The sequence below is a fragment of the Hypanus sabinus genome, chromosome 4 (genome assembly GCF_030144855.1).
Source record: "Hypanus sabinus isolate sHypSab1 chromosome 4, sHypSab1.hap1, whole genome shotgun sequence".
NCBI lineage: Eukaryota > Metazoa > Chordata > Chondrichthyes > Myliobatiformes > Dasyatidae > Hypanus > Hypanus sabinus.
The window spans coordinates 151,676,493-151,698,107 of NC_082709.1; the positions used below are offsets into that span (position 1 = coordinate 151,676,493).

A 21,615-nucleotide genomic window follows, 5' to 3' on the forward strand; every position below is an offset into this window, starting at 1 on the left:
AACATATGTGAACCCTTGTATTTAATAACTAGTAGAATCTCCTTTAGCAGCAATAACCTCCACCAAATGTTTCCTATAACTGCTGATCAGATTTGCACAATGGCGAGGAGGAATTTTAGACCATTCTTTCATACAAAACTGTATCAGTTCATCAATACTTCTCTGATACCTCGCAAGAACAGCCTTCTTTAGGTCATGCCACAGCATCTCAATTGGGTCAAGGTCTGGAACCTGACTTGGACATTCCAAAACATGAATTTTCTTGTTTTTAAACAATTCTGTTGTTGACTTACTCTTGTTTTGGATCATTGTCTTGTTGCATCATCAACTTCTATTTAACTTCAGGTACTGGGCTGCTATCCTGACATTCTCCTGTAAAACATCTTTTAAATTCAATGGTCCCTCAACAATTGCAAGCTGTCTGGGCCCTGAGGCAGAAAAGAAGCCCCAAACCTTGACGCTCCTTCGACCATGCTTCACAGTTGGGATGAGGTGTTGGTGTACAGTGCCATTTTCCCTCCAGACGTAGTATGCATTTCTGCCAAAATGTTCAACTTTTGTCTCGTCTTGCCTCAGAACATTGTATCAGAAGCATTGTAGAACATCCAGGTAGTTTTTCGCAAACTTGAGATGCACTACAATGTTTATTGAAGAGCAATAATTTCCTCCGTGGTGTCTTTCCATGAGCACCATTCTTGTTCAGTGTTTTTCTTGTGTCCACTTGTGAGCAGAGACTTTAGCATATCCTTGAGAGTTCTGCAGGTCTTTTGCTGTTCCTTTTGAGTTCTTTTTCATCTCTTTCAGTACTGTACATTGTGTTCTTGGATGATCTTTGCAGGATACCCGCTCCTAGGGAGAGTAACAACAGTACTGAATTTCCTTCATTTGTACACAATTGTGGAGTGATGAACACCCAGGTCTTAAGAAATGCCTTTGTAGTCTTTTCCAGCTTCATGCATCTCTACAATTCTTCTTCTAAGGTCCTCTGAAGATTGTTTTGATTGAGGCAAGGTGCAAATAAGAAGATTGTTCTTGAGAAGAGGGGGCTCTGTCAGTAACATGACTGTGTGACTTGTTTATAGGGCAGGGCATTACTCCAACCCAAAATCCAATCTCATCTTTTATTGGAACACCTGACTCCAAAATAGCTTTTGTAGGAGGCATTACTGCAGAGGTTCAAATACCTTTATAATCCTAGATTAGGATTGTTTAAATAGTATACTCAGTACTTTAAATGGTTAATGAAACAACAGTTTGGGATTCAGTGTGGCCAATGATTGATAGCTATAATTTTTAATGTTGCTAAATTGGAATGTCGAATTCGAAGATGAAATTTGAAATAGTTTAAAAGCAAAGGTTTTCAGATGGGTTGATGTTGCTGATATCCAGTAGGCAAGTAATGTACAAACCCCATTTCCAGAAAAGTTGGGATATTTTCCAAAATGCAATAAAAACAAAAATCTGTGATATGTTAATTCACATGAACCTTTATTTAACTGACAAAAGTACAAAGAAAAGATTTTCAATAGTTTTACTGACCAACTTAATTGTAATTTGTAAATATACACAGATTTAGAATTTGATGGCTGCAACACACTCAACAAAAGTTGGGACAGAGTTAAAATAAGATTGAAAAGTACACAGAATACTCAAGTAACACCAGTTTGGAAGACTCCACATTAAGCAGGCTAATTGGTAGCAGGTGAGGTATTATGACTGGGTATAAAAGTAGAGTCCATCAAAGGCTCAGTCTTTGCAAGCAAGGATGGGTTGTGGCTCACCCTTTGTGCCAAAATTCATGAGAGAATTGTTAGTTCAAAAGGAACATTTCCCAATGCAAGATTGCAGAGAATTTAGGTCTTTCAACATCTACAGTACATAATATTGTGAAAAGATTCGGAGACATCTCAGTGCGTAAAGGGCAAGGTCGGAAACCACTGTTGAGTGTGCGTGATCTTGGACCCCTCAGGCAGCACTGCCTAAGAAACCGTCATGCTACTGTGACAATTATAGCCACCTGCGCACGGGAGTACTTCGGAAAACCATTGTCACTTAACACAGTCTGTCGCTGCATCCAGAAATGCAACTTGAAACTATTACGCAAGGAGGAAGCCATACATCAACTCTATGCGGAAACACTGACGAGTTCTCTGGGCCCGAGCTCATCTCAAGTGGACCGAAAGACTGTGGAACCGTGTGCTGTGGTCAGATGAGTCCACATTTCTGCTAGTTTTTGGAAAAAACGGGTGTCGAGTTCTCCGTGCCAAAGATGAAAATGACCATCCTGATTGTTACCAGCGAAAGGTGCAAAAGCCAGCATCTGTGATGGTATGGGGTGCATCAGTGCCCACGGCATGGGTGAGTTGCATGTATGTGAAGGTACCATTGACTCTGAAGCATATATTAGGATTTTAGAGCGACTTATGTTGCCATCAAGGCAACGTCTCTTCCCAGGACGTCCATGCTTATTTCAGCAGGACAATGCCAGACCACATTCTGCACAGGCTACAACAGCGTGGCTTTGTAGACACAGAGTGCGTGTGCTTAACTGGCCTGCTGCCAGTCCAGATTTGTCTCCTATTGAAAATGTATGGCGCATCATGAAGAGGAGAATCAGAAAACGGAGACCACGAACTGTTGAGCAGCTGAAGTCTTATATCAAGCAAGAATGGACAAAATTTCCAATTGCAAATCTACTACAATTGGTATCCTCAGTTCCAAAACGATTAAAAAGTGTTATTAAAAGGAAAGGTGATGTAACACAATGGTAACCGTGCCTCTGTCCCAACTTTTGTTGAGTGTGTTGCAGCCATCAAATTCTAAATAGACAATAGACAGTAGATGCAGGAGTAGGCCATTCGGCCCTTCTAGCCAGCACCGCCATTCACTGTGATCATGGTTGATCATACACAATCAGTGCCCCGTTCCTGCCCTCTCCCCATATCCCTTGACCCCACTATCTATAAGAGCTCTATCTAACTCTCTCTTGAATGCATCCAGAGATTTGGCCTCCGCTGCTTTCTGGGGCAGAGCATTCCACATATTCACCACTCTCTGGGTGAAAAAGTTTTTCCGCATCTCTTTTCTAAATGGCCTACCCCTTATTCTTAAACTGTGGCCTCTCGTTCTGGACTCACCCATCAGCGGGAACATGCTTTCTGCCTCCAGCGTGTCCAATCCCTTAATAATCTTATATGTTTCAATCAGATCCCCTCTCATCCTTCTAACTGCCAGTGTATACAAGCCCAGTCGCTCCAGTCTTTCAATATATGACAGTCCCACCATTCTGGGAATTAACCTTGTGAACCAACGCTGCACTCCCTCAATAGCAAGAATGTCCTTCCTCAAATTTGGAGACCAAAACTGCACACAATACTCCAGGTGGGGTCTCACCAGGGCCCTGTACAGCTGCAGAAGGACCTCTTTACTCCTATACTCAATTCCTCTTGTTATAAAAGCCAGCATGCCGTTAGCTTTCTTCACTGCCTGCTGTACCTGCATGCTTGCTTTCATTGACTGATGTACAAGAACACCTAGATCTCATTGTACTTCCCCTTTTCCTAACTTGACTCCATTTAGATAGTAATCTGCCTTCCTGTTCTTGCCACCAAAATGGATAACCTCACATTTATCCACATTAAACTGCATCTGCCATACATTTGCCCACTCACCCAACCTGTCCACGTCACCCTGCATTCTCATAACATCCTCCTGCCATTTCACACTGCCACCCAGCTTTGTGTCATCAGCAAATTTGCTAATGTTACTTTTAACCCCTTCATCTAAATCATTAATGTATATTGTAAACAGCTGCGGTCCCAGCACCGAACCTTGCGGTACCTCACTGGTCACAGCCTGCCATTCCGTAAGGGACCCGTTAATCACTACTCTTTGTTTCTTGTCAGCCAGCCAATTTTCAATCCATGTCAGTACTCTGCCCCCAATACCATGTGCCCTAATTTTGCCCACTAATCTCCTATGTGGGACTTTATCAAAAGCTTTCTGGAAGTCCAGGTACACTACATCCACTGGCTCTCCCTTGTCCATTTTCATAGTTACATCCTCGAAAAACTCCAGAAGATTAGTCAAGCATGATTTTCCCTTCATAAATCCATGCTGACTCAGACTGATCCTTCTACTGCTATCCAAATGTGTCGTAATTTCCTCTTTTATAATTGACTCCAGCATCTTTCCCACCACTGTCGTCAGGCTAACCAGTCTATAATTCCCTGTTTTCTCTCTCCCTCCTTTCTTGAAAAGTGGGACATTAGCCACCCTCCAATCAGCAGGAACTGTTCCTGAATCTACAGAACATTGGAAAATGATTACCAATGCGTCCATGATTTCTAGAGCGTACCCTAGAGCGTAGATCTTTAAGTACCCTGGGATGCAGACCATCAGGTCCTGGGGACTTATCAGCCTTCAGACTCAACAGTCTTATCCAACACCGTTTCTTGCCTAATATAAATTTCCTTCAGTTCATCCTTTACCCTAGTTCCTTTGGCCACTGTTACATCTGGGAGATTGTTTGTGTCTTCCCTAGTGAGGACAGATCCAAAGTACTTGTTCAACTCATCTGCCATTTCCTTGTTCCCCATAATAACTTCACCCGTCTCTGTCTTCAATGGCCCAATTTTGGTTTTAACTCTTTTTTTGCCATTCACATACCTAAAGAAGCTTTTACTATCCTCCTTTATATTCTTGGCTAGTTTACCTCCGTACCTCTTTTTTTGGCGTATTGCCTTTTTTGTTATCTTCTGTTGCTCTTTAAAAGCTTCCCAGTCCTCCGGTTTCCAGCTCATCTTTGCTATGTTATACTTCTCTTTTATTTTTATACTGCCATTTACTTCCCTCGTCAGCCACGGCCGCCCCTTACTCCCGTTAGGATCTTTCTTCCTCTTTGGAATGAACCGATCCTGCACCTTCTGCATTATTCCCAGAAATACCTGCCATTGTTATTCCACTGTCTTCCCCACTAGGGTATTGTTCCATTGAACTTTGGCCAGCTCCTCCCTCATAGCTCCATAGTTCCCTTTGTTCAACTGTAATACTGACATATCTGATTTTCCCTTCTCCTTATCAAATTGTAGGTTAAAACATATCATATTATGGTCACTACCTCCTAATGGTTCCTTTACCTCGAGGTCCCTGATCAAATCCGGTTCATTGCGTAATACTAAATCTAGAATTGCCTTCTCCCTGGTAGGCTCCAGTACAAGGTGTTCGAAGAATCCATCTCGGAGGCACACCACAAACTCTCTTTCTTGGGGTCCAGTACCATTCTGATTCTCCCAGTCTACCTGCATGTTGAAATCCCCCATGACAACTGTATCATTACCTTTGCGACATGCCAATTTTAACTCTTCATTCAACTTACACCCTACATCCAGACTGCTGTTTGGGGGCCTGTAGATAACTCCCATTAGGGTCTTTCTACCCTTCGAATTTCTCAGTTCTGTCCATACTGACTCTACATCCCCTGATTCTATGTCCCCCCTCTCAAGGGACTGAATATCATTTCTCACCAACAGAGCCACCCCACTCCCTCTGCCAGTCAGTCTGTCCTTTCGATAAGATGTATATCCTTGAATATTCAATTCCCAGGCCCTGTCTGCTTGTGTATATTTACAAAATACAATTAAGTTGGTCAGTAAAACTATTGAAAATCTTTTCTTTGTACTTTTGTCAGTTAAGTAAAGGTTCCAGTGAATTAACATATCACAGATTTTTGTTTTTATTGCATTTTAGAAAATATCCCAACTTTTCTGGAAATGAGATTTGTAAATAGATCCTGTTTCTCCATACTCCTAAACTCTGATTTCATCACTGAGTGAAATCCAGAAGTTCACAATGAGAAATGGAAAGTAAAACATTTAGATAAGTCAGCAAAGAGTGAGGGTGGGGAAAAGTGGTGATTTGAGAACCAAATTACTATCCAACTGAAGGAAGTCAGAGAAACCACTAAGAATAAAGTTCAAAACTAATACTCAAATTTTAACCAATAACCCAGAGATCTTGAGTATCAAGAATATGAGACCTTTTTTTGGCCAATTTCAAAGTATAATTTACATAGTTAAATGAAGAAGAAAGAAAATGTGAGTGTTTTTTATGATAATGAATAAACATTTTACTGTTACGTAACCCCGTAACTGGGTCACTTACCAGCAAAGATAGAGAGGTCTGTTGAAGTCTGATGGTACTATTTTTAAAAGTATTTATTGATAAAGGGGCACAAAAATAAGATTAATGCAAACATACAGATAATATACATCGTCAATACTAAATCTAAAAGCGCGGGTATAATAGTAATGAATAAAAAATAGCTCTTATCGTTGTCTAGGGGATTATGTATTGTCCGATGGAAATATAAAAGTAACTGTTAGTTCGTTCAAGCTGCAGCATTTTGGGTTTAAGAGAGAGACGGGTTAAACTTGCCCAGGTCTTTTATGATGCCAATCCTGTGAGTCGTGGGGAGTTGGTTTCCCCGTTGTTAGCTAAAAGCTGTTTTCCGTGGTACAAGCCACCAGTTCCAGGCAAACGGAACCGATGGCAAGTGGCCTCCTTCCAATGGCTTCCACTTTTACTGAATCGCTAGCGTTTCTTCTGGTGCGTCTGAGGGGCTGTTCCCACAGATCCCCTTTTATCCTGACTCGCAGTGTTGCAGATGTCAATCAGGTTGGGGGTGATGCAAACCTTCCCTCAACCAGCCCACTTTACCTGAGGGCTTCCACGTAGCACAGTATTTTCAATCCACAAGTTCGCCTTCCAGAGAAAATGGCCATGTCCCATAGCTTTATATCGCCGGGGGAATGAGACATTCCGCATGTCTCGCTCTCATTTCCTGGGTCTCCTGACCCAACCCATAGTGATCTTGCGATTCTCACAATGGGGGCTGCAGGCATAACATTACTACCGAGCGATGAAGGTTTTTTGACAATACTTATCAACTATTTTTCTAGAAAAATCATTGCCAAGTAACAAACTAAACTCAGTGACCACTTTATCAGGTACCTCCTGTATGTTTGTGGTCTTCTGCTACTGTAGCCTATCCACTTCAAGATTCAATGTGTTATGCGTTCAGTCATGCTCTTCTGCACACTGCTGCTGTAGTGCATGCTTATTTGAGCTACTGTCATTTTCCTGTTAGCTTGAATCAGTCTGGCCATTCTCTGTGACTGATTAACAAGGAGATTTTGTCTACAAAAGTGTGGCTCATTGGATTTTTTTTGTTTTTCACACCATTCTCTGAGACTTGTGTGTGAAAATCCCAGGAGATCAGAAGTTCCTAAGATAGTCAAACCTCCCCATCTGGCATCAACAATCATTCCACAGTCAAAGATCACATTTCAAGATTGTTTAATGTCACTTCCTATACACAAGTGTAAGGAGAACAAAAGTTACTTCAGATCTGATGCAGCACAAAACACAATACTTGATGATCACAGTCGTAATAAAAAAATGCACAATACAGGTAGCCCCTGAGTTACGAACGTCCGACTTACGAACAACTCGTACATACAAACCGAGGAAGGAGTACGCCGTCCGCCATTCTAAGTCGGATTGTGACGCTGTCCATCATTTTAAGTTGTTGCCGTTGACACTGTGTTGAGTGTGTAACTTTGTATTTGACTTAAATTTTTCTTAGCAAGATTCACCCTGACCCCGCACCCCACCCCCACCTTTTCCGGTTGGCTGGTGGCGCAGTGAGATCAGTGCTGGGCTCGAGAACGGAGGTTCCCGAGTTCAATCCAGTGACAGACTGCGCGCTCTCCATCTGTGCCGGGTTGATGGCGAGCTTGCAACTCGACCTCGTAAAAAAAGCACTGCCATCTCCAGTTTAAATTCCCACACGGAATATTGTGGAAGATCAAATACCCTAACCCAGCACAGCCCCCACTTGTCCCATTTAACCTGTCTCAGTGCGGTGGACTTTAGGACCCGAGGAATTCATTGTAGTGGTTCTTAAGACACGGCGGAGCTTGGGACCCGCCGCCCACAATGTTTCTGTTCCGTTGACGGGAAGCGATCACGATTGAAAATAAAATGGAAATAATAAAGCATTTGGAAAGAGGTGAAACATCATCGGTCATTGGAAAAGTGTTAAGCTACAGTCGGTCAACGATTGGAACAATTTTAAAGGATAAAGTGAGAATAATGGAGCATGTGAAAGGCCCTGCCCCAATGAAAGCTACAATTATTACTAAGCAGCGCAGTGGTTTAATTATTTGAATACATACATAAAACTGTGTTTTATATGCATAGAAAGCTAAAATATAGACTAAGACAAACATTTGACTAACTGACGCTTAAATAATACCGGATGTACTTGTTCCGACTTACGTACAAACCCGACTTAAAGATGAACTCAGGAACGGAACTCATTCATAACCCAGGGACTGCCTGTATATGTAAATGCAGTGCCTATAAAAAGTATGCCCCCTCCTCCTCCTGAATTTTTCATGTTTTATTGTTTTAACAAAATTGAGTCACAGTGGATTTAATTTGGCTTTTTTGACACTGATCAACAGAAAAACCTCTTTCATGTCAAAGTGAAAACAAATTTCTACAAATTGTTCTGAATTTATTACAATTACTAAACTCAAGTATTCACACCCCCTCAAATCAGTATTTAGTAGATGCACCTTTGGTAGCAATTATAGCCTTGTGTCTGTATGGATAGGTCTCTATCAACTTTGCACATCTGGACACTGCAATTTTTCTCCATTCTTCTTTACAAACCTGCTCGAGCTCTTGTCAGATTGCGTGGGGACCATGTATGAACTGCCTTTTTCAGTCCAGCTACAAATTCTCAATTGGATTGAGGTCTGGACTCTGTCTTGGCCACTCCAGGACATTAACTTTGTTGTTTTTCAGCCATTCCTGTATGACTTTGGCTTCATGCTTGGGATCATTGTCCTGCTGGAAAACAAATCTCCCAAGTCACAGTTCTCTTACAAGTGTTACATACACACAACCCTGTAAAAGTATCAGCAGCAATAGGACACACCCAGAGTCTGGTTTTGCTGTTAACAAATCACTATTTCATTAGACACTACATAATATAGTAACTTAAACCAGGTAAATCAAGAGTTAACGGTGTTATGCATATATAGGTGTAAATAAAGTTCCCAAACTTATGCAAGCTCAGGTGGCAAGAGTTACGGTCTTATGATGGTATGTATATAAAAAAAAAGTTCAGTTCAAATGCATGGGATTGAAGTGAGAGAGAGAGATACTTGTAATCTGAATGAACAGGTGTTGTTGATCCTCCTTGATGTCCTCCACATCTTCCAAGTCAGCCAAACGTGACCAAGAGCGCCATCTTCAAGTGATAGTCTACCAACCCAGGCCATGGTAGATTCCACAGGGTTGCCCTTTACACGCACTAATAGTCACAGATCGTTTCCTCTTAATTGATCCTCAGCCCCACCCTTTGTGGGTACTTAAAAGTTCATTGGCAGTTTTTGCCACCAGCCTTTGTGCATGTGTCCTGTGAAACAACCAGTGATGCTTGTTTAAATAATCATTGAGCTGAACACCAGCTGTCCATCATGTAGCTCCTCCCCTCGCTCTTCCTCTCGCTCTCACTCACTCACTCACACACGGTCCTTAAAGGTACAGTCCTTATTGAGTAAAAATTAAGATTCCATTACACAAGACCGCATAGATTTTCCTCCATGATTTCCCTGTATGTTGTTGCATTCATTTTACCCTCTGCCTTCACAAGTCCTACAGCATGCTTCACAGTAGGGATGGTGTGTTTTTGATGTGTGGTGTTTGACGTGCCAAATCTGATTTTAGTCTGATGGCCAAAATGCTCAATTTTGGTTTTATCAGACAATAGGACTTTCTTCCACCTGGCTTCAGAGTTTCTCACATACCTTTTGGCAAACTTTAGCTAAGATTTCATGTGAGGTTTTTTTCCACAGTGGCTTTCTCTTTGCCACTCTCTCATAAAGCTGCAACTGGTGAAGCATCTGGGTAACAGTTATTGTATATGCAATCTCTCCCATCTCAGTCCAGAGTTATCATGGTCTCTATTGGTGGCTCCCTCGCCAGTCTCCTTCTTGCAATGTTATTCAGTTTTTGAGGATGGCCTGCTCTAGGCAATTTACGGCTGTGCCATATTCTTTCCATTTCTTGATGATTAACTTAACTGTACTCCAAGGGATATTCAGTGACTTGGAAATTTTCTGTATCCATCTCCTAACTTGTGCTTTTCAATAACCTTTTCGCAGGGTTGCTTGTTTTTGTCAGGATACTGACTTACCAGTTGATCCTTTCAGATACAGGTGTATTTTTACTACAATCAATTGAAACTTGAATGCACACAAATGATCTCCATTTAACTAATTACGTGTCTCCTAAAACCAGTTGGCTGCACCAGTGTTGACTTGGTGTGTCATATTAAAGGGGGTGCATACTTAATACAATCAATTATTTTGTTTTATATTTGTAATTAATTTAGATCACTTTGTAGATCTGTTTTCAATTGACACAAAAGATTCTTTTTCTGTTGATCAGTGTCAAAAAAGGCCAAGTTAAAATTCACTGTGATTCAATGTTGTTATATTAAAAAAAACCTGAAAACTTCCGGGGGGTGGGGTGAATGCTTTTTATAGGCACTGTGTACATAAGATAACTTATGATTGATAGATTAATTGTATGTCTATAAAGTGACGCTAAGCTGTACATAAGGTGACTGATGGAAAATAATTATAGAGTTAGTGGGTGGAGATGTGATCAGTCTTGCTGCTTAGTGTATTTCTTCCCCATTCTGTTGCTTGATCTGAAGTTCTTGACTATGACTGCATGCTCTTAAGAATTTTTGAGGTTGCTACATGATTAGCTGATCAGATCTTTGTATTAATAGACAGATGTACCTAATAAAGTGGCCACTGAATGTCTTTGACAAATCACCAAAATTGTTTGTGCTTTAACAGAGTATGTGTACTATATTCGAATAGATAGATTATTTCTGAAACCGGGTAAGTATGTGAGAGATTTATGTGCAGAGGTTGTTGGAGCATATGCACTGGAGTAGTTACCTAAATGTTCAATACAAAAGTAACCACTTAGGTATGCTTTGCTGAAGTCGCTGAAATGAATTGTCAGCAATTGAATTGACTATTACTTACATCCTTCATATACATGAGGACTAAAAATCATTACGTTATATCTCTGTCTAAATATGCAATTTATAGTAATTTATAATAAATAGTATGTACAAAGAAAAGGACAATCAATATAACACAGAAATACAGTTGTATCAGCATGAATTCTTAAGTCGGATGGCCTGGTGGAAGAAGCTGTGCCAGAATCTGTTGGTCCTGGCTTTTATGCTGTGGTACTGTTTCCTGGATGATAGCAGCTGGAACAGTTTGTGATTGGGGTGACTCAGGTCCCTAACGATCACCTGTCCATTTGGTTCATTCATACATTCCTAAGTCATAAATTGTTATATTTTTCATTTTTTTTAAATCCAGGTGTCCCCATGTCTCAGTGTTGTATCCTGGCTGCTGTTCCTCAATGATATAGATGTATTGGCTGATGCCTGCTGGGCTTTGTCATACCTATCTGATGGGCCCAATGATAAAATTCAAGCAGTAATAGACTCGGGGGTTTGCAGAAGATTAGTTGAACTATTAATGTGAGTATCTTCACAAGTATCTTAATTTGGATTATTTGGTGTAAGACTAGAAATGTATATTGTGTATACGTGTAGCTTTCATATGTTGTGAATATTTTGAACTCCATTTGAGAACTAAATAGACATTGTAGAAACCTTCCTCCTGATTCTCCATTTTACATTTATAGTGGTGGTATGTTGAATTACAACAGACAATGCTGGCATACTTATAGATCACTGCTTTTCATGTCAGAATCTGAATATGGTAAAGTTTGGCAAGTGTTCAACTGCAGAGTGGAAAAGAGTCAAAACAAAATTGTGTTGCAGTTGTTTAAATTCCCAAACCAGTACTTGCACCTGTGGATGCAGTAGATCAGAACAAAAAGCAAGCTTGAAAACCGAGTGGTTTAGGCTGCAGATCTAGAATTGGAGTTTCTAATGCAGAGTGCATTGTGCTGACCTGAAATTTTGACCATCCCTCTACCTCCACTAATACTGCCTGATCTGCTGAATTCCTCTAGCAGTTCGTTTTATGCTTGAAAATGAATATATCACTTTTAGATGCATATCAAAATGGCAGTTTCAGGGCCATTTTAATTGTACAGTCATCCCTCGGTATCCGCAGGGGATTGGTTTCCAGGATTGCCCGCGGATGCTCAAGTCCCTTATATAAAATGGCATAGTATTTGCATATAGCCTACGCACATTCTCCCATATACTTTAAATCATCTCTAGGTTACTTAAAATACCTAATACAATGTAAATGCTATGTAAATAGTTGTTATTCTGTACTGTTTAGGGAATAATGACAAGAAGTCTGTACATGTTCAGTACAGACACAACCATCGTAGCTCTTCTGGAAACACTGATGCTGCCTTGGCATCAGCCAATGCTGATTCTCCCATGATCTTTAAGTTCTTGAGGCTGTGGTGCTTTACATAGCTAACCAGCCATCCCTTACTAGCCTTAAACTGCTTCCTCTCGCTCACAACACAAGTAGCGAATGAACGAGACGCAAGGTGAACGATGCTCAAACAACGAGTGCTAGAGAGAGACTGAGGATCTGTGAAATGGCGGGAGGCTACAGCAGGCTATGCCTACACTTCACTTCATTCGCGTGGATTCAGCTTAGTGCTCGGCGCATGCCAAATTCAAGTTTTGCTTTTTGGAACTTTCTGGAATTCTTTTCCCCCAAATATTTTCAATCTGTGGATGCGGAGGGCCAACTGTATACTTGCTGATGGAGGTAGATGAACTTTGTAATTAAGGGTGGGGAAAAGACTTTCATTAATAAAGTGCCTTGGTGCTCCTTGCAAGTTGTCCCAAAGCAACTTTACATTCAACTAATTAGTTTTTGAATAGCAGCACTTTTATAAAGAGTAAATGAATTAACTGCTTTTCACCTTTGTAAATCCTATTATAATAATTTCATATTTTCTTATGGCATTGAAGGGGCCCACTTGGCCCAGTGAATCCATGCCAGCTCTCAGAACAATCCCATTTCCTAGTACGTTTCCATGTAACTGGATCATTCAATGCCTATCAATTCCACCCTGATTCTTCTACCATCCATGCTTAAAAGATGCAACATGTGGTAGTGAATTAAACTAGCATGCTTTTAGTTCATGTCTCTGACATTCAGAAAAAACTATACGTTTATTATACGAGTTTTTTTTTGTTTCATTTTAAAGTTCTGTTTTAAAGAGTTTATTGCATTGTTTCCTGCAGCCATACAATCCTTATTCGACTGAACAGACTTAAGAATCATGCACCACATATGTAAATGCAGGTGAATCTCAGTTAGATCTGTTGGATCACTGAGAATCCCAATGCTTTCCAATATCTCAGCCAAGTAAATCCAGCAGTTACTTGCAGGCTTATATCCTTTCTAACTTTTATAACCAGTATTTAGTATTTTAATACTAAAATATTGTCTTGGGAAAGCTACAGATATATGTAGAAGCTCACTTTTAGTGCTTTAGGAATATTTTAAAATAATCAGTACCTTAGCTCTTGACCTTCATCTGTGATTTTTAAATGGATTTTCTCTAATGCTTTTCTGACAGGCATTGTGACTATAAGGTGATCTCACCAGCTTTGCGTGCCGTAGGAAATATTGTTACAGGTGATGATATACAGACTCAGGTAAGTGGTGAAAAGTAAAAAGCAGAAGATTTAAAGGAACAATGTTATAGATTACTGGGAAAAATGGAAGGGGACCAAAGTGGATTGGTGGAATCTGAAGCAAGAGTATATGAACATATCAATAAGATATTGTTAATCTAGCTAATCTAGTTTATTGTTAATAAACTTTTCTCAATACCATTCCTTGTGGAGACAGATGTAACTAGTATGTGTATAGAGGTAGTCTATTTTGGAAATTGAAGATGTTTATATTTCGGGGGTTAAAAGACCTTATAGGGGATAATGGTTTAAAGAGCAACAACTTAAAATGGTAAGAGAATGTGAAAGGAGGAGCAGCTGGTAAATTCCCAAGAAAATCAAGCATCCAGAAGATTCTATGGACCACATGAACAGTCAAGCCCAGTTTTACAGCACCAGGCTGAAGTTGTATCTCAATTATTTTTATTTTGCAAAACATGACTTCCTCAAGTGAGTTCTTCCATCACATGGGTCTCGTAGCTTTTGGTTTAGGATTGGTGTCCTAAACTCGTTATTGCTTTTAATAATAACACACTTTAAACTTGCCTTGACGTAGCTTATTTGATTTATTTATATTTTTTCCAGGTAATTTTAAATTGTTCAGCTTTGCAGAGTTTATTGCACTTACTGAGCAGTCCAAAAGAATCAATCAAAAAGGAAGCATGCTGGACTATCTCAAATATTACAGCTGGCAACAGAGCACAGATACAGGTATGCTTCAGCTTTGTGTCTGTAACAACTGAATGCTTTGATAAGAGTTTAGCTGAATTTCATTACAATATGTGCATTGGTGTCTTTGGATTTTAGAAAGTTAAAAATTCCTGAAGACTATATGTATAATTTTAATAATTCCGAGTTGTATCTTGTAAATGTTTTGTGTATTGTCTACAACATTTATAGGCGGTAATAGATGCCAACATCTTTCCAGTCCTAATAAACATCCTACAGACAGCAGAGTTTCGTACAAGGAAAGAAGCTGCATGGGCTATAACCAATGCAACATCTGGTGGAACTCCTGAACAGATCAAGTAAGATTTTCCTCTGCACCAACTTTTTGGTTTTGTACAGAAATGCAGTCTGATATTTAAAATCAGAATCAAAGAAAGATTTAATTTGGAGAAAATGTCATGAAATTTAATGTTTTGTAGCAGCAGTACATTGCAGTATTCTGTATAATAAAATTATGAATTACAATAAATATGTACATATAAAATTGAATTAAATAAATATTGCAAAAAGAGAAGGATAAAATAGTGAGTTGGAGTTCATGGGTTCATTGTCCATTCAGAAACCTGATGGTGGAGGGGAAGAAGCTGTTCCAGTGTGTCTTCAGGTACCTCCACCTTGATGAGAAGAGTGCATGTCCTGGAGGTCCTTACTGTAAATAGCTGTCAAGGGATCTGCACTTCATTGAAATTGATGTTCCAAAATCAGCATATTTCTTTTAATAGAAGTAAATGTTTTAACTTGGACCTGTAAATAATTATCCTGTTCTTTGTTTCTTTTTGGAGTCCCTTGGACTGATGACAGGGTTTGATTTGTCTTTCTTTTTCAACCTTGTTCAGATATATAGTGGAGTTGGGGTGCATTAAACCATTATGTGACCTGCTAACTGTTATGGATGCAAAAATCGTTCAAGTGTCTTTGAATGGTTTGGAAAATATCCTTCGACTTGGAGAACAGGAAGCCAAACAGAATGGAACAGGAATAAATCCTTATTGTGCGCTAATAGAGGAAGCCTATGGTGAGTTGGTGGCAGAATTATCCAGAATATTTTATGGACACTTAATTGATAGTTTGAACACTGTCTAAGTTACATTTTTTTTTTACAAAATGAGTTATTTTTATACACGTTATCTTTATTCTCTGTTTCTCGATGCTTTGAAATTAATTGTTAAGTGGATAGTAAGAAATTATTCCCTGGAAATATAGTGAATATTTCTCAAATTTATGATGACCTGGTAGCCATTGCTTAAAACAAGCTTCTGATGGCCTGAACTGTGCCATGGAAAATAAATACAGCCAGCCCTGTTGTTGCTTAACCAGATACCATGTGAACTGGGGAATCACCACAAGAACACAAGATGCTGGCTAATTTCTGATTATTGACTGTTAACTTTGCAAGCTTTTAACTGACCTGTTATTTTATTTCATGTTGCAATATTTCTTTATAAGTACCCTTAATGACAAAGTCATCTTTTCTTGCCCAGAAGGTAAACCATTAAAGTCTTAGTCTTTTCATTTATGAACAAGCTAAGAACCCATAGTATTACAGGAAAGGTGCTAGCATGGATAGAAGATTGATTGATCAGCAGGAGATAATGAGTCGGAATAAAAGGGGCCTTTTCTGGTTGGCTACCAGTGATGTTACACGGGTTGGTATTGGGACCACTTCTTTTCATGTTATATGTCAGTGATTTGGATGACAGAATTAATGGGTTTGTGGCCATGTTTCTGAAGCTATAAAGATGAGTGGAGGGGCAGGTAGTGAGGAGGAAGCACAAAGTCTACAGAAGAACTTAGATTGGGAGAATGGGCAAAGAAGTAGTAGATGGAATATAGGGAAGTGTGTGATCATGCACTTTAGTAGATGGAATGAAGGCGTAGACTATTTTCTAAATGGGAAAAAAATATTCTAAAATCTGACGTGCAAAGGAACTTGGGAGTTCTTGTGCAGGATTCCTTAAAAGGTTAACTTGCAGGTTGAGTTAGTGGTAAGGAAGACAAATTCAATGTTAGCATTCATTTTTAAAACTCTAGAATGTAAGAGTAAGGATGTAATACTGAAACTTTACAAGGCATTGGTCAGACTGCATTTGGAGAATTGTAAGCAATTTTGGATCCCTTTTCTAAGAAAATTGTACTGGCAATGAAGAGAATCCACTGTTACACTAAGATAAGAAATGCCTACTGTTTCATGCCCAGACCACATTTCAGTAAACTGATCACTTGGCTGTCCTCCTACCTGCATACAGGTTGAGGCTGAAAAACAAAAATCATAGATTAGGGCACCAAAGAAGTGGTCACAGGAGGCAGAGGAGAGGCTATAGGATTGCTTCAAATCGATGGACTGGGCTCTGTTCAAGGACTCATCTGTGGATCCAAAATTAATGCATCATGGTTGTCACGTTCTGTATTAAAACAGTTGTAGACAAGTGTATCCCCACAAAATCATTCGGTCTTCCCCAACCAGAAGCACTGGATGAGCCATGAGATCCACAATCTGCTGAGGGCTGGGTCTGAGGCATTCAAGTCTGGTGACCAAGGAAATGACAAGAGATCCAGGTATGATCTGCAGGAAGCAATTTCACGGGTGAAGTGGCAATTTTGGACTAAACTTGAATAAACAAAAGATGATAGACAGTTGCAGCAGAATGCTATCACCTCTTATAAAGTTAAAACAAGTGACATAGGTGACAGCAGGGCTTCGCTTCCAGATGAGTTCAATGCCTTCTGTGCTCACTTTGGCCGCCAAAACTTGAAGTCAACATCATGAACTCCTGCAGTCCCTTGATGATCCTGTGATTTCAGTCTCTGAGGCCTCAGACGGTACCTGGCCGAGGACTAAAGACCTGTGCTGATCAACTCGCTGAAGTGTTCATTGAGATCTTTACCTTCTAGCTTTGGCAGTCCGAGGTACCCACTTGCTTCAAGCCAACTTCACTTATACTGGTGCCTAAGAAGAAGGTGCTAACCTGACTTAATGTTTATTGTCTGGTAGCACTTGCATCCACAGTGATGAGGTGTTTTGAGAGATTGGTGATGAAACATATCAATTCCTGCTTAGGAAGCCACTTGGATCCACGCCAATTTGTCTACTGGAGCAACAGGTCCACAGCAGATTTCACTAGCTTTTCAATGGCTTTTCACTCAACCCTGGAACATCTGGGCAGCAAAGATACATGCAAAAGGATGTTCTTTAGCAATTACAGCTCAGCATTCAATACCATCACCCTCTCAAGACTAATCTATAATCTTCAAGAGTTTGGCCTCAATACATCCTTGTGCAAATGGCTCCTCAATTTTCTCGCTTGTTGACCACAATCGGTTCAGATTGGCAACAACATCTCCATGATCTCCATTAACACTAGTGCACCACAAGGTTGTGTGCTTAGCGCCCTGCTCCATTCACTATAGCTCCAATGTCATATTCAAGTTTGCTGACAGCATCATTGTTGTAGGCCAAATCAAAAGTGGTGACGAATCAGCATTCCTGGAGTTGAAATTGATGATCTGGCTGAGTGTTGGCACAACAACAACCACTTAATGTCAGCAAGACCAAGGAGCTGATTATTGACTTCAGGAGGAGGAAACCAGAGGTCCGTGAGACAGTGCTCATCAGAAGATCAGAGATGGAGAGGGACAGCAACTTTAAATTCCTTGGTGTTATCACTTCGATGGACCTGTCTTGGACCCAGCATGTAAGTGCAATTACGAAGAAATTTTCTACTTAGAAGTTTGTGAAGATCCGGCATGACATCTGGTATATTGACTGGCTCCGTCACAGCTTGGTGTGAGAACACCAATTCCCTTGAATGGAAAATCCTACAAAAAGTATTGAATATGGCCTAGTCCATCATGGGTAACACCCTCCCCACCATTGAGAACAACTATATGAAATGTTGTTACTGGAAAGCAGCATCCTATCATCAGGACCTACTCCCTTCTTGCTGCTGCCATTAGGAAGAAGGTACAGGAGCCTCAGGACTCGCACCACCAGATTGAGGAACAGTTATTAACCATCAGGTTCTTGAACCAAAGGGGATAACTTCACTTGCCCCATCATTGACTTCCCACAATCTATGGACTCACTTTCAAGGACTCTTCTTCTCATGTTCTCTATTTATAGCTTATTTGTTCATTATTATTAGTTCTTTTTGTATCTGCACATTTGGTGCAGTATTTCATTTATGCTATTATGGATTTATTGAGTGTGCCTGGAAAAGAATCTCAGGGTTGTATAAGGTAACATGTATGTACTTTGATAATAAATTTACTTTGAACCTTGAAATACAATGGTCAGAGCTTTCATAGTTAAGTTTTATGATTGGTTCAGCAGAAAGGCATTTTTGCAATTCTCAGTGTATAGTTCCCAGTAGTTTGTTAGCTTGATGATATGCATTATTTTGTTGAGACAAGGGCATGAGTCAGAAATTGTGGTACATTTTAGTACAATAACAGGTGGGAAAATATGAATAAGTCTTATAGGCAGATTTTAAGGAATTAGGAAAGAATTCAAGAAATAGGAACTTAAAGATGACAGCCTCCAAATGACATGTGATGGCACCCAATAGTGAGTTTGGAAGGGTGGCTGGAGAAATGGTGATTTAAGGAGAAACAATTATGATATTGTAGATTTAGTTGTAGTATCTGGGGACGGAAGTAAATGGGCCATTCTTCAGGTCAAAGTTGACATTAGGACAAGGGGCTAAGTGTAGTGTGATGAGAAAAAATTGGCTGAGGTGAATTTGAATTAACAACTGGAAGGTAAGACTATATAATGGAACAATAGCAACCCTTTCAGAAAAAGATGGTGCAGGTGAATCCAGGTATATTCTAATGAGAGAGAAAGATAAGACAGTTTAACTCTGACATCTCTGGATGACCAAGAGAGAATAAGGTAAAGCAGGAGAAAAAGGTGTCTGAAAAATGTAATTGATATATGTTTGTGGAAAGTTGAGGGCAAGTAAGAGGGGAAAGAAAGAATGAGGGAAGACTTACAGTAAGCATGGAAGGGAATCAAATATTTTTGTGAATATTAAACAGGTGATAAGAGGAGAGATAATGCTCATCAGAGATGTTCTTTTATCAAAAGAACTGATGCTGGTGTTTCTGTAAAGAAAACTGTAAGTTGGATACTCAATAAATTAAAGATTGATAAACAGACGGTATTAAAACCTGAAAGTGGATAAATCACCCAGTCAAGATAAAGTCTATCCTAGGCTAGAAATTGCACAGGCATTGGACGTAATCTTTCAAACATTTGTTGATGTATGAAAGTGGTGCTTGAGAATTGGAGAATAGTTAATATCACATGCTTTTTCAAAAATGGGTGTAAGCATAGATCCAGCAACCACAAGCCAACTGGGGTAGCCTTGATAATAGGGGAGCTAACCGAAAAGGTACTCTGATATAAAATTAACGCCTTCTTAGACAAGTGTAGAGAGACTTGTTAAAAGTGAATAGTGAGTTAACATGAGTTTTTGAGATGTTGAAAGGGCTGAAGATGAAAATGCTTTTAATTTGGTGTGCATGAACTTTAAAAAGGTACTTGATGAAGTGTGACAATTAACTTGCCATTAGATTGAACATTTTGGAATAATTGTATTAGTAACAGTATGAAAAAAATTGCTAAGAGACAAGAATGTAGTAATGTTGAACCATTTATTTGTGGATTTTAAGGAAGCATATGGTGGGAATCCTCAAGTATTATATTTTAAGGCTGTTTTCTTGGTGTCTATTAATAACATGTTTAGTTAAACCTTGCATCTCCGAATTTGCACGGCTAAGGAGAGGGAATTGAGTGGGAGCAGCTACGTTGCTCTTGCATAGAATTGATGTGGATTCCTTCTATACTGCAACTTGCAATGATGATATATATAGAACCACAAATGGTTGCCATTGAGGCAATGAATGGGAACCTGCTGTTCTCCATATTTTGGTTTGGGGGATAAAAGGCCAGTTATGTGGACAAGGATAGCATTAGCATTAAGGTGTACAGAGCTTATTTATGCTGAACATAAAATGCATTTAAAGTTCCCCTTTCCCTTATTGATTTTGTTGTTGTCATCAAATTTTCACTGATCTTATCAGTACTAGTAAAATGATACAGTCAGCCCTCCTTATCCGTGGGGGATTGGTTCTGAGACCCCCCGCAGATACCAAAAATCGCGGATGCTCAAGTCCCTTATTTAACCTAGCTCAGTGTGGTGGCCTTTAGGACCCAGTGGAACCCCGGACTTTATTTAACCTTTCTCAGTGTGGTGGGCCTTTGGACCTGGCGGTGCAGCTCTGAATCCGCAATGTTTCTGTTCACGAAAATAATCACGTTCACAATTGAAAATAAAGTGGAAGTAATAAAGCGATCAGAAAGAGGTGAAACACCATCAGTCATTGGAAAAGCGTTAAGCTACAGTTGGTTAATGATCGCAACAATTTTAATGGAGCATGTGAAAGGCCCTGCCCCGATAAAAGCTACAATTATTACTAAGCAACGCAGTGACTTAATTATTGAAATACATACGTTTCTTAAGTGTTTTACATGCATAGTAAGGTAAAATATGTACTATATACTAAGAAAAACATTTGACTAACTGATGCTAAATAATACCGGATATGCCTGTTCCGACTTCAAATCCAACTTAAAGACTGACTCAGGAACGGAACTCATTCATAACCTGGGGACTGCCTGTACTTTAAAGTCATTTCTAAATTGCTTATAATACCTAATACAAGGTAAATGCTATGTAAGTAGTTGTTATACTGTATTGTTTAGGGAATAATGACAAGGAAAAGTAGTCTGTACATGCTCAAACAATGAGTGCTGGTGGGAGAACTTCCGGGTTTTCCAGATCAGTGGTTGATTGAATCTGTGCATGTGGAATTCGCGGATAAGGAGGGCCGACTGTACTCCTAAAATTATTAAAGATAAGATTTATTTGTTACATGTACATCAAAACATAGTGAAATTCGTCGTTTGCAGCAACACTGCATGGTGAGAGGATGAGCTGGGTTAGCCCATAAGTGTTGCCATATTTCCAATGCCAACATGTCCACAACTTTGTGTATTTGCAGTCATAATAGCATGGTTTAATATTAATCCA

General features: G+C 39.7%; 1 protein-coding gene across 3 annotated transcripts in view; it reads left to right on the forward strand.

The window, feature by feature from the left end:
• LOC132393331 (importin subunit alpha-5) overlaps positions 1-21,615 on the forward strand; it is a 61,310-nt gene that overhangs the window by 35,895 nt on the left and 3,800 nt on the right. For all 3 annotated transcript variants that reach the window (XM_059968431.1, XM_059968432.1, XM_059968430.1), the window contains 5 exons: positions 11,487-11,650; positions 13,696-13,774; positions 14,378-14,503; positions 14,693-14,820; positions 15,358-15,536. In XM_059968431.1, coding sequence (XP_059824414.1) covers positions 11,487-11,650; positions 13,696-13,774; positions 14,378-14,503; positions 14,693-14,820; positions 15,358-15,536 — 676 coding nt within the window. The remainder of the gene's footprint in view (positions 1-11,486; positions 11,651-13,695; positions 13,775-14,377; positions 14,504-14,692; positions 14,821-15,357; positions 15,537-21,615) is intronic.